The sequence below is a fragment of the Pungitius pungitius genome, chromosome 10 (assembly GCF_949316345.1).
Source record: "Pungitius pungitius chromosome 10, fPunPun2.1, whole genome shotgun sequence".
In the NCBI taxonomy this organism is placed as follows: domain Eukaryota; kingdom Metazoa; phylum Chordata; class Actinopteri; order Perciformes; family Gasterosteidae; genus Pungitius; species Pungitius pungitius.
Window position 1 is genome coordinate 20,146,208 of NC_084909.1, and position 13,663 is coordinate 20,159,870.

The following is a 13,663-nucleotide window of genomic DNA, read 5'->3' on the forward strand; positions in this document are numbered from 1 at the left end:
CTTCAAAGAAATGTCCCTTTTTTTCTTGATCAAAGGACTGACGCTTGTTATCCAATGCAGTCTCCCTGAAATGTCCTTTTTATGAGGGAAAAAATGCCCAATTTCTTCTCATGTGACTTAACATGAAGATGAAATATTTGTTGTTATAAACATAACTGTCAAGTTGCAAAATGTCCTCATAGTGTCACTTTCAATGATTTTGTTTTTTTTATATCCTCCTCTTCAACGATAATAAAACATTTTCCAAGCTACTTTTAGGTGTGGAAAGGTCAAGGTCTTAGTTTCATATATTTTTTAAACGCAGTGGAAACATTTTACTTAAAGTACCACTCGCCTGGTGTTAAATAATAAGGAGGGCAATACTCTGAGTTACAATATTCTATGTTGTAAATTTTGATAAATCATTAAAAACAGTAATTTGTACGTCTTCAGAACTTCTGGCTGTGAAAGGCAGCGGATGAGAGCTGCTGTGGTTCCTCCTGAAGGTCCCTGTGATCTCAGTCTCTCTGTACGAAGTTTGTTGGATTTCTAGGTTGCTTTTTGTGAAACCAATGCTCAAAGTTGGCTCCTATTATCACTTTGGATGAAAGTAGAATAATAAGGTTGAATGGTAATCAGAACCCATCCATGCACCTAAATGTTACTACTCCAAAATAAGCGTGCATGAAAATGACATGAAAACAACAATTTTGCTGTCACTGCGCAGTGGTAAGTGGATAAAAACCATTCCAAATGAATTAGTGTGAAGAGTAAACAAAGTGATCACACTCAGGGTAGAAAATAAGTTGTTAGTGAACGAGACCCATTGTGTCTGAAGTCAGTGCAGATTCTTGTTGGATTCTTGTTGGATGTGTCGGTTGCTTTTGGTGAAACCAACGCTCGGAGTTGGCTTCTACTCCCATTCCTCAGCCCCAGATGCCTCCTCTTTGTCAGCCTGCCGTTTGCCGTGTTCACCTGGAGGCATTTGGTAATTTCATAAAGGACATTTTTAAAATCTCCCCTTGGATCCAATGTTCCAATGTGGCACCTTATTGCTACGTTTTATAAAAGATGGATACACAGAAATATCCCAAAGTTAAAATAAGGAAATCCAGGCAGAGGGCATGTTTACTTCTAGTGGGTCACATTTTTAAAGGGATTCTTTTTGGATGTTTTTTTGGGGGGGGGGGGGGGATTTCAGGACATTTGGGCAGTTTAACACAGCTCATTTGTTGGGGGATATTTTCAGTGGAAGTGTGGCTGAGTAATGTTGATGTTTTTATTTGTTTTTGTTGCCCAGAAAATAACTCAAGGATTTGACTCAATTACTTTTGGTTGGTTTTGGCTTTCCGTTCTAGTGCTTTTGTTCCCTAAACCCAACTTTAAAAAAAAACAGTTTTCACTGATCCTAACCCAAGTAATTCTCTTTCCAAGAAAAAAAAACATAATTGACAAAACTTGCAGATTGATAAGTGTTATCACAAGGCCTGCAGATTTAACGGTGGAATGGTCCTTATGAGACGAAGATTATTTATCAGATATATTTCAAATATTCATTTTATGTATCATCAAGGACAGTTTAATCCATCACTGTGGAAAACGGGGTTGGCCCTGAAATATAGAAGCCAAGAAACATTCTGTATCTGCAATGTCATCAAAAGACCCTCTGAAGGTGGCCAGAGAGGGACCTTAAATACTCTGACAGCCCCTCAGGGGATTCTGCCATTTTCAGCAAACTGTGGATGAGGGAAACATGAAGGCGACTGTCTGCCAGCTCCTTTGCTCCTTTGTGAAATGTATAAACCACAATAGGAATGCCGGGAAATTAACTTCATTTTATGGATAAAGGTTTTAACAAGAGTCAACACAAGCCAATTTGTCTGCCATCATGGATCTTTTTGAGGAAAGTGGTGTTTTTGCTGCGATGAGGACTTGTAATAGACATTGTGGAATGGAAACAGATTCACGGAGCTGAGGAACACATTTCTTCGTGTCTGTTGATTAGTTTTGCCTTTATTCTAACGAGGGGCCTTTGTGTCCCCCCCTCCTCCTCCTCCCCCCCCCCCCCCCCCCCATCCATTAGGGGTTGCGAGTTGCGACCGAAGAGCTGGGTTGAGACCCGGCGCCTGTTGACGTCACCAAACTTATCCGGCGGCAGCTGTGGAGGAGCCCAGGAGGTCTGAGGAGGAGGAGGAGGAGGAGGAGGAGGAGGAGGAGAGGAGGAGGAGACCGCTGGATGTGGAGCTCAGACCGCGCAGCACCGTGGGCTCTTTTTTACTATTCTTTCCTACTCCGGGACGGCTTTGGACGTGTCCTCTCGCCTCGCTGTAAGTAGCGTCTCGTTCGTTTTGCTCCTCTCGGAGTTGGCGGTTCGAGGCGGTCTCTTCTCGTGGAAGTTGACGCGGGGTCCGCGGGCTTCTGAGCACGTCTCCCCCCGGTAAGCGGCGTGAGACAAACGGACCCCGGACCCCGGAGGGGGGGAAACTTTGTTGCGCAAGTCCGTGCAGGGCGGACTGCTTTGTTTTAGCCTCCCGTCCGTGTCCTCGCACGTGTACCGCTTGGGTTCTGTTGGTCACGTGTGACGCGCTGACCTCCTGTCACAGCGGTGATGGTGGTGATGCGCATCGAGCACATGTTCTTCAGGGTTTGATTCCATGTGAAAGGACCTTGTTGTTGCTCGCGTGTGTGTGTGTGTGTGTGTGTGTGTGTGTGTGTGTGTGTGTTGTGCTTGGTTGGAACCCCTGGCTGGTGTTTAGAATAAAGCTGTCATTATCTGTGGAGTGACGTTCACCTTTCATCTTCTCAAAGGACCCCGTCACAGACAATGGCTTTGTAGACTGTGTGCCATTGTGTCGCTGAGAGCTATTAATAACTTAAGTAATGGATATAAGCAACCTTTTCTTTGATGATGGATAAGCACCTGACTGCGTGGCACTTCTTCTTCTTCATTCGCACGGTTCTCATTTCACGGCTGAGGAGTCGCCGTTCTTCGGCTTTTGGTGGTGAAAAAGGTCTTTTGGGAGACTTGTTGAAGTCATTGTGACACACATGTGCATCACAGGTGGACGGTGTGCGTGGAGACCATCTCTGGACGCTGCGCCGCCGCTGGCAGCAGTAATTGAATTGCTGCTCTCCAAGTGGCTCATGATTTATGCCGTGACTATCAGCGTGAATTAGCCTCCAGGCTGCAGCAAATTGTAATTCAGGGCAGTGTTTCTTTTATTCCTCCTTCTTCTTCGTCTACATGGGAGGAAGATGATCTTGTAGATCTGTCTGCAAGCAGATTTGGATGAAGGGGATGTGAATGTAATGGTTCACATTCCAGATGAGCTGTTAGTCACCAGCAGGTCACAAGTGGGGTCGAACTACACCAGAAATCGTATTCTATTGTCATTTATGCTGTTGTTTGTGTCCAGATTCCATCAATCCAAAGGCATCTGTGCTATAATGTCCCCCCTGATATTTTGTGTACAAAATAATGATGAAAGTCGGGACTGCTGAAGAAGCTCTACAATTTCTCCTGAAAACTACTACTGCATGTAGTTCACAGTTTTGGGAGAATACAATGAGTGAAAACTGTAGTTCCAGGTTCCATGACTGGGACATGTTTTCTCTCCATCTCAGGACCTTTTTTGGCTTTCAAATGATTGTTGACACGTTGAGCTCTCACCAGGTTTTCCTCAGTATTTGAGCCTTTTCTAGGTCTACAATTCAAAGAGCACGACGGGTGGATGTCCAGCACGCAGCAGGTCCAGAGGAGGTCAATGTATTAGTGATGAGAAACACAGAGCCCGGCGTTCTGCCACCTGCTGAATCACACGTACAATGACAAGCGCTGATCACATGCCCTTTGGTTTGTGTGGTTCAGACACACTCGTAGGTTGATTAATCCATTAGTGGAGCGACAGAAATAGGAAATGTGGAGAAGGGGAGAGGAAGCCTCTGTCACAGACAATTTGACATAAACGGGACCCTTCCTTCTGATCAGGGAGGGAAATGTGCTGCTTTTCTTTGTCGTCTTTTCTTTTTTTCACCTTTTTTCTATCTTTGTGGACATGTTTTATAGTGACTTGGTTGTAAAAGGAATGATTGACTCTTGCATTATTTATTATGATTTCCTGTAGGTCTTTGGACATATGTGGTCTGCTTGTCTCTAAGTGTACCACCATAAGAGCAATGAACCCGTAATACAGACGATATATCGTCACAAACCACTGTCATTGTCATTTTAACACCGTTTTAAGCTACTTGTATAATGATCATATAATAGAAGAACAATGCATGGTAACCCTTTTTTAATTGTCTTTTTTTATTCTTAAGACATTCCAACATTTGGACAAAGAATAAATGTAAATTGAATATAAACATAATAACGACAACCAAAACAATAAACAAAGCGGGCTCTGAGCCAAGTGCGGCTCATTCTTCTAGTCATCCCCGGAGGGAACGTGTGTGTGTGTGTGTGTGTGTGTGTGTGTGTGTGTGTGTGTGTGTGTGTGTGTGTGTGTGTGTGTGAGCCCGATTCGCGCAGAGCAGAAGATGGTACAGAAGCTTCTTTTCTATTTTTGTCTTCATTCTGCTTAAAAATGAACGTTGTGGGGAACAAACCTAAACCCTTCGGCCCGTGTGAGTCTTGTACCACGACGTTGGCCGGAGACGCTGTGATGTAAACGAGCGCCGAGGTCAGCAAAACAACAGCAAGGTCGTGTCACGTGACGGGCCTAGCCTCTGGGCTTTTTAAGTTATTGTTTTTTTTCTTTATAGCTCTTTTAAAAATCGCAGATTACATCGACTGCGAACCCCCCCCCCCCCACCTCAATCTCCCCCTGGTGGTTGGCCGAGGAAGGAGGAAGCGCTTGATTTGATTTTAGGGAGCAGAATGCTCATTTAATTGTGCCAGTCAAAATGGAGACGGCCATTGAAATGAGATGAGCCGTGCTGCACTGCCTCCTCCTCCTCCTCCTCATTGGGAAGAACATCATGCGGCTCGTCATGTGACCGCTGCAGCCCCCGCCTGAGCGGGGCCATCACACGCCAGACGTCCTTCGCATGGACACCTTTAGTGAAGACCGTTGATATTTGAGTCGAAGGTGTTGACTCCGTAAAATGTCAAAGGCTTTGTTCCCTTCTCTGGGATTGAATTAGTCCACTCGGCAACTCCATTAATCATGAGCTCATTTAAACAAGACAGCCTCAATCTGGCTCTGTGCAGGCAACCTGCATGTTCTGCATAATTCTGCTCTTTGTTGTTGTTGTCGTTGTCCACCCCCCCCCCCCCCCTCCCCCCGTCCCTGAATGAGACTGGTTTGTGTGTCGTGCTTTGTGAGGCGCTGTCCCTGCTCTGCTCACGGCCCTTTGGTCTAAACCCCTCACCCATTGGTGAGTGTCGGCAGTGTCTTGCTCAAGGACACTGGGGCACTGGGGCACACTCCCTGGGGGGGAGCCTACCTTCACTAAACTGCTGCCCTGAGCCGCGCTGCCCCCCCACCCCCCCCCCGCGCTGTTGGCTTGAAAAAGCTGCTTTTCTAGAGCGAATGGATTTTTCCATTTATGTGTTTTTGTGTCGTTGTGGAAGAATATTAAGAATACAGCTGATGTCCTCGGCATATGAAAAGGTAAAAGATGCAGCGCTTTGATGTGTGAGACGGAAACAGCACTTCCTCCTTCCTCATGATTCATTTAAGTGGCATTAAAGTGTCATTATATGTGGACAGTTTGTAGTTTTATTCAAAGTGCTGTTTCCCTACTAATGTACAAATAACATGTATCCCATGCACACTGGGTTTGTCCGATTCTCTATAAATTCTCGATGATCCGCCTCAATTTCTCATTAAAAACAAGAGAACATTTGATCACATCACAATGTTCTTGGCTGATTCCTGTGAACTCATTGCTCATCTGATCAATAGAAAATGAATTGGCAAAAAGTTCTTTAAAATATGTAATCTTATATTAGGGCTGCACATTAATTCCAATTATAAATTCACTAAATGAAGATTCTAATTGTTAAGTAGTTTCTGCCTTTCTTCGTTTGACACAATAAACTGATTCAAAACAAGCAATACGATGACATCACCATGGGCTATGGCATATTGCATAATCATTTATTTCATTAATTTGATGAAGCAAAGGAAGTGAAATGTAAGTTTTGAGCTCAGAACAGTTCTCTCTCTTCTTTCAGGGAGTCGAAGGTACTGCTCTCAACTCAAGTTCTTAACTCGGTTTCTGGATTTGTGATGTTATAGAATTATGTCCACTTACATAATGGGATCTATGAAATATACATCAAACAACATCGGAAAAACCCAAGCTGAGCTCTCTCCTATGGACACATATTGCATTTATAGTAGTAGAAGCCCTTTAAAAAGAAGCCGAAATGAGTCACAGTAAGTGAATCTGCAGAGTAAGTGAATGCAACAAGGTTTCAGCCCTAATGAAAGCTTTCAGGGTGATAAATAAACCTCCTGGATGCCACATCAGCGACCAAACATGGTAACAATAAAATAAATACACATCCCTGACTGTATTGTGCGGGTTCAGCACTCACTGCTGTGCAGTCTGACAAGTTGTCAGGAAAGGTCGGGATTTGATATTTAGGGTTCTGGTCTCATACAGACAGGCTGCATGAGTTTGGATGAAGCAACCAAAAGCGTCTGAATATGCTGAGGAGCAGCCTCGATGGTCCTGAGATGTGCACATGGCTTGGTACACTTTGGAAGCCTTATTAACGCGTGTTTGTGCCCGTGGCTCTTTGGGATTACTCGGCCCTACCGTCCGTCTGTGGGGGTCCAACGTGCTTCCACAAAGGGATGCGTGTGTGTGGACGCGGCCTCTGGGGCCCGCTGGCCGACCTGTGGGTCTCTCTACAGGTAAAGGGCCTCAGGGTTAACGCCACACACCCAACGGGACACGCAAGTGAGTCGCGGATGTCAAAATACACAACGTCATGGGGAATAAACGCCATTAAGCTACAACAGCAGTTCTGTTGCCTGCAGTTTTAATTAGTTTTGCTCTCCTGCGCGCGGTAATATTTTCTCTCTGAGCATATCTGGTAATATTGTTAAGAGCTCGGCCAATAAATCAGCCGGCGGATATGAACTCATTGCCAGGTATCTACATTTTAAACAGTCAGCAATGAGACTCTGACCTAAAACAATGAGGTGTTCAGCCTAATTTCTAATGCCGATGATATTTCAGATGCAGGCGAGCTGGAAGGTTTATATTGACCTTGGCTTTATTCTGCATTAAAAGCAACCGGAACATCTCCATGACTACTGAGAAAGCTGCTGTGATGCCTTAGTTGACGGACGGGTTGGGATTCCTAAAACTGGAATTCAGACCAATTAGAAGATTTCACGCCGGAAACCCTTTTAAGACGTGATCCCCAAAGAGGCGCTTTGTGCCCTCACCACAAACCGCTGCCATTCGCAGAGGAACGTCCACGACTCTTTAAGTGAATCAGGAAGCCGATCGAGGAGGCCGAGGAGAAAGCCTCATTACATTAATGCTTCCAAACTGCAGGCCTCGTCGTGATTGGGTGATTTGATTTGGTGCGATGTGCCTCTCTGGGCTCTGTGTGCGTCCATCCGCCTCACTTATTACCTTTGTTTTATCTCTTCATATCTCCAAAAAAACCCCAAACATGGCGGGATTCACGCATCTTAGCCCTTCATGTGCTTCTCTCCTGGTGTTTGGTTCCACCTCCGAGCGCGGCGGCTCGTGTCGCGCTTTAATTGAACAAGAGGAACCTGCGACTTGTGCATGTTTTTGTGTCATTGACTCAGCTTGCTGCAGAATGTCAATGAGGATTACTTGGCTTAGTTCATTGGTGGATACGGTTCAGATTAATGAAAGTCTCTCAGCAATCTCATTTTTTGATGAATGTCGCCTCTGCCTTTTTGGTAAGGGACGAGCTAATGGGATGGAAAACACGGCTTCAAACAATTAGCGCTTGTAGCTTTCAAGATTTGATCGTGGCGGTGAGACGTGGAGCGAATACTAATATATACTTGTTTTTTTTAATCATATATTATATCATCTCTTGGCAGCAGGCTCCCTGGACTTCACAGGGCCGTGACCTTTTTAATGTGAGGTGGAAATCTGAGGAAAGCCCCTTTTCTTGTGTACGCTTTTGGCCAAAAACAAAGAATCCAAAAGTCCAAATCCACGGGGTGACTCATCAACATTGGTGTTCCTGCTGCTGTGTGCACGCTCCCCACAGCGCGAGTCATGCATCCCCCCCAAAACCCCCCAACACACACACCGTGGTGCAGCATAAGCTGCTCACTCCTAACAAGAAGGTAGTTGACCTTTGTGTAATTCCCCACGTATGTGCACAGAGTGGTCAAGTGGAATTTGAGTAAAAGCCGTTTTATTTGTACATTTCAACAACAAGGTAATTCAAAGTGCTTCACATCAAACTATTAGAAAACATCCAAACATAAAGCAAAGGCCTTTACAAACAGTTAGGAATTAAAAGGATTAAAAGACGTTAAAAGATTTTAAAAATAGAATAATTAATTAGTAATTAGTACAACCACAACTTTAAAATGCTACTTTGCTCGTCAGCGTCATTGTTTTTTTTGCTCCAAAGAGCGAACAGTTTTTAAAGAAAGTACAACATTCAGAGTGTGTGTTTGCACATCCACAAGCTGCACGTCTCATTTGTCATAAATGATTGTGAAACTGGGCGAAAGTAAGCGACTCTCGGTTCCTTTTCCCTTTGTTGGAGAGGGAGTGTTTTAGTGTCCCTGATGGTGAGCAATGCACTGCACCAACGGACATCCCCCCCATCAGCAAAGAAAAAAGTCCTGTGCGCAGCCCCGGTTCGTTTCAAGAAGTCCTCCTGATGTGGAGAAACAGACTCCTTTCATGGCTCCTTTGTTTCCTCATGAGTGCCATTCATTTCTTCTTTCTTTCTATCCGGTTGAGCTTTATCTCCTCCCAGTAATACATTGGCAGCAGTTACGTGTGTTTTATTGCTATTGTTTTAGCATTTTAGTCGCGAGGCTGATTTCTCAGTACACAGCATATCTCCTGCTCGCAGGCCTCTGTGGTTATTCATGTCCTCTACATGTGTGGACTAAATACTTATCCTTCTCAAGCGATTATCTCTTTACGTTTATCCGCCATCAGCCTCCATGAAGATCATTCACATTACAGATAATTCCATTTATTTGGGCTGCATGTGCCGTTTTTAGCTGACGATGCTGCAGTTTGGTCCACAGGGCTTTTGAGGAAGCGACAGAATGTTGGAGATTTGGAAACAAAGTGAGCAGTTAGAGCTTTGAGCAAAACATAAAACAGCACAGACCGAGTTTTTCTAACCGGTAGGCCTCAGGTTCACTCACCATTGGTGACACTCCATGCATGCTGATGTTCACTTTCCCCCCTGAATGACCGTAGCATGTCAGATGGAGAGGTGTCAAACAAACAAATGTCCCTCGCTGAGGTTCTGGGAGCTGTTTGAGTGACCAGCAGGAGTTCTAGAGTTCTGCATCACTGCTGCTTCTGCAGATACCTCCAGCCCCGTGGATTAAACGAAGCATCATGGCAGCTGGTGAGAGTCTACAGGGGGGCGGTGAGGACACACTACTATATATGTAGTATATATATAGTTGTCTGTAGTCGGCCTCAGGGCCCGCTGCCCCTCGGAGTTGCGCATGCTGCAGTGAATGAGCTAAAACAGTACATTTGGAGGCCTTTTGAACTAAAACAAAGAGTTTAAAGAGAGCTGATCATTGTCAGTGTGCTCTTCACCACAAGCTCCACTTGAAGAAGTTCTGCAGCGGTTCTGGACGTTGCGCCATCCAAACGCAATGGTTCCCAGTCTCTGGTCGGCCTCTTGGAGCTGGCCGGCTCCGTTGGTGGTTGCTTGGAAAGCTCACGGCCAGAAATGAGGCCAGGCAGGAAATCCAGTGTGTAATTGCAGAACTCACAGAAGACTGTGTCAGCTCTCCCTGCTGAAGCCGAGATACAGACCCGGAGGGGGCCGTTTACCGAGCCTGGCCGGATAGTCCGGTCCGTGTCATTTCACTTCTGAAACCTTCCCCACGGCGCTTCGTGATTGGTGCCATCTGTAGTTCACTAAATGAACACCACGTGGTGTTGAAGAAGGCTGCAAACTGGGGATTATTGAGATAATCAAGTGAGGAGTTTTCTGTCTCACCTCTGTACAATGGGACTGCCGTAGGAGGCGCCCCCTGCTGGTCAATAAGTGCAATGCAAGCATAATCCACCACCACGTTAGCGCCACTTTCGGCACACGGAGGTTGCCTCCTGATCCTGATCTAGTTTTCAATGCAGATAGTGTACTTTAAAAAACACAACATTTTTATCATTAAAAGGGTTTGCTCATGTGCACATTTTTCTCCTCGCAGACAATCAAATGTTGAAATTAATTACTCTCCTAAATCCGTTAAAGTCCGTTAAAGTACCGCCACGGTATCACAATGGCCAGCATTACGTTGTCCCAACACAAGGGCAATGTGTCACGTTGGCCTCATCACTCCCAATTCAACATGTTTCTGTTGTTAAATGTGTAAATAAAATGTTCATATGGTTATGGCAAGACATGAATATTCTTGCTGATATGAAAGAATGAAACAAATCAATTTAGCCACAGATGCCTCTGCTGCAGATTGGACACGTTGTTGTGAGGAGATGCACCTCATGAGACATGATGGAGGGAAGGGATGACAGAACACATCACAGACGACGACACAAAACTATAACGAGACGTGCTGAAACTAAACCGACATCCAATGTGAGGGACAATTATGCTGATGACAACAGCACTGTGTTTTTTTTTTGTACACTGGGTGGCGCTCTGCTAAAAACGAATGAGCTGGAGAATGCAGGCCGTGGATTCTCGGCTGTTGTCAGGCGTTTGAAGGGCATCACACAAAATAAAAGGACGTTCTGTCTACGAATGAGATATTTTGTCTCAATTCAAAATGAATGGACTGAATCCTGTGTGTTGTGAGATTCACCTCAGGAGCCCAAAAGTAACGCACTGAGCTGCTTTAACATCCAATACAGCCAAAAGAATAGCAGCCAAATTATGATTTGATTATTTTTGATTACACGGGGGAAGAGTAATGGGTGCCAGAGGGTAACTGGAGTGCCAACTGTAACAAATGATGCTCCTGCAGCGTCGTGTTTATTTTAGAGTCCGTCATCAAAGCCTCAGCACTGCGAGCAGAACTTCTGCTGCTGTGAAAGTTAGAAGTAAAAAAAATCAGTGCGACCGAAAAACAGAAATATACGAGGGAATGGTCACGCTGTGCAGCCCTGCTTTAAGTGCACGGACCCTCTCTTCAGCATCAGCATCTTCTTCAAAAAGACATCAGAGGCTGATTCAAGACGTCGCCCTGATGTTTGTCCTCGGCTACAGTTTCCAGTCATACATTAGAAATTCTGCTCAATCCTTCCTGCACACGCAAACAGCCTCTTGTCACCTTCGCAAGGGACATTTTTTATTTTCTTTTTTTTTCCCTCTCCTTATCTTGACCTTTTAAAAATAACAAAGTCCGTACTTTGTCATGTGTTGCAGCGGGCGCATCCTGTTCCCTCCCGGGCTTCGCCCCCTAATTGAGCCTCCATCATTCGTCTCGGGCCTCTCGCTGTCTGAGAGGAACAGACAGTGATGGATGTCACACTTCGCCTAGTCAACGACCTCCGAATAAGTAACGCACCCGCAGCTCCTTATTGTCCAGCTCATAAAGGACGCACACGTTGTACATTGTGGCGAACCACAAGGGACGAGCCGAGCAGGCCAGGCCCAGGAGGCGGGTCCCCAGGCTCCGATTGGGGGAGGCGGTGGTGCCGATTCTGCACCGCTAGGCGCGTGGTCACACCTGCAGCCCGTCACCTAATCAGAGGGAGGAGGGTGTATCTGCACTTAGGTGAGCTGCAGTGGGGGGGACAAGGCCAGACTTGGACTCCCCTCGAGGTGGAGTGGACCAGAGTCACTGACCACAAGCAGTTATTAAAGGAGACTTCTTTTATTCCTGAACCTGGCTTCCACTTCCCCTGGGTTGCCACACTATGTAAAGATGTACAACAAACAAATCTGTTTTTTCTACTTCTTCTAAATCATTAACATAAACTGGAAAAGCAAAAGACTAAATAGTTTTGCTAATCTTTCTCCCTCCAATGTGGAAATGAAAGCTTTCCCTTCTCTCCAATCTCCTCGTGTGCATATTGTGTTCATGAAGTGCAGGAAATTAGAAACTTTAAAGTCAGATATTCAATAAGACCTTTTTTGTTGCCCCTTAATTTATTTTCTTTGTTAAAAGCTGAGGTGCATTCTGGGAGCGGTCTCTCTGTGAAGCTACGTCAGAATAAGCACTTTGATCTCAGCAGGCCTCGTGTCTTGTTGTTTGCACAGTTTGCTTTGTTGGGTTTTAATTCCCTCCGTTTGCTGCTCACAAGAATCATTTGAATCATTTCTGGGCGGCTGATTCAAACGTGTCTGTTAGGATTCAACACCACCTCATGAGACCCTTTTTGAAGCATCACCTTTGGATTATTTGGTGTAGGTACATAAATTCCTCTCTGGCATGCTGCATTGTAGACATGTTCAATGTAGGAGAGTTCACTAAACAATGCCGTGTGATTGATGGGTGCTGCTCTGTAGTCCTGCTTTGCTCTGCTGCTCTGCAGTAAAGACCTGCTGAAACAAAAAGCCCCCCCAAGGAAAAAAACTAAAGCCCCCCAGCTACAAAATCCAGGACAAAATCACTGAAAGCAGTGTTCAGTTGGCCTATTGGCAGAAAATACAACAAAAAGTTTTTGTTTTTTTGTAATAAGCAACGACAGCTTTAGTCGATTTGAGTGAGTCCAACACATTGATTCTTTATCTGCCAGCCATTTCTTTATGTTGGTGTCAGGTGCTTCGGCTGTGACTTTGATTGACGACACACTTAAGCGCTCCAGCAGGGAGGTTAGATATGTGCACAATATGCCGTCCTTTACCCACTGTGGCAAGGTTACCTGCAGCGTGAGAAATACTGTGTATGGCAGCTTATTATGTGTTCGGATACGATTCTGCCCCCGTTAGAAGGGAAGAATCCTGACCTTTCCTTAAAATCAAGACGAGCCAGAAGACGTCTGGAGATGCGTTTGGTTTCCTTTTCCCCGTCACACGCACTTTGAAGGCTGACTTTGAAGGATCGGCCCTTGGCAGATTGCTTTGGCCGCCGGCCCACTCGCCAATTCAACCTTTTAAGTTGGCACCAGCTCTGCCTTCTTTGTCTGTGTGTTTGGAATCTCCCTCCAAGGGGGAGTCCAGGAGGCCTTAATGTGTGTGTGTGGGGGGGGGGGACTGAAGCTACTCTCAATGGAGAGTTTAACCCACGTCGGTACGATCCGTGAATCCTCTTTGACCGACTAGCTAGCTCCTCTTTTATATGACACAAGTCAGCTGATCCAGAGCTCTTCCTGCTATTGGCTCGTTCTGCTGTGTGTGTGTGTGGGGGGCGGGGGGGGTGGGGACTCGGCTCCACATTGCAGCGCCGTGGGCGGATTAGGGGGAAGGAAGTCACACGTTGACGTCAGGAAACAAGATACACAAAATGTCAAATCATTTCATATAATGTGTCCAATGAGATGATAGAAGGCATCAAACGTTCCATTCAATACACACTTCATCAATTTGTATTTGCAGGGAATGTGAAACACA

The 13,663-nt window shown here is 45.4% G+C and overlaps 1 protein-coding gene across 5 annotated transcripts in view; it reads left to right on the plus strand.

Moving 5' to 3' along the window:
• The first annotated feature begins 2,145 nt into the window (after positions 1 to 2,145).
• The window catches only part of gulp1a (GULP PTB domain containing engulfment adaptor 1a), a 46,231-nt gene continuing 34,713 nt past the window's right edge, over positions 2,146 to 13,663 (plus strand). The window contains exon 1 of one of the 5 annotated variants that reach the window (XM_037487749.2): positions 2,146 to 2,306. In XM_037487749.2, the coding sequence (XP_037343646.2) occupies positions 2,216 to 2,306 (91 nt within the window). In that variant the 5' untranslated portion in view covers positions 2,146 to 2,215. Of the gene's footprint in view, positions 2,307 to 2,397; positions 2,417 to 13,663 lie in introns of those variants that run through there. The other 4 variants (XM_037487750.2, XM_037487755.2, XM_037487757.2 and 1 more) reach the window with 4 other exon arrangements.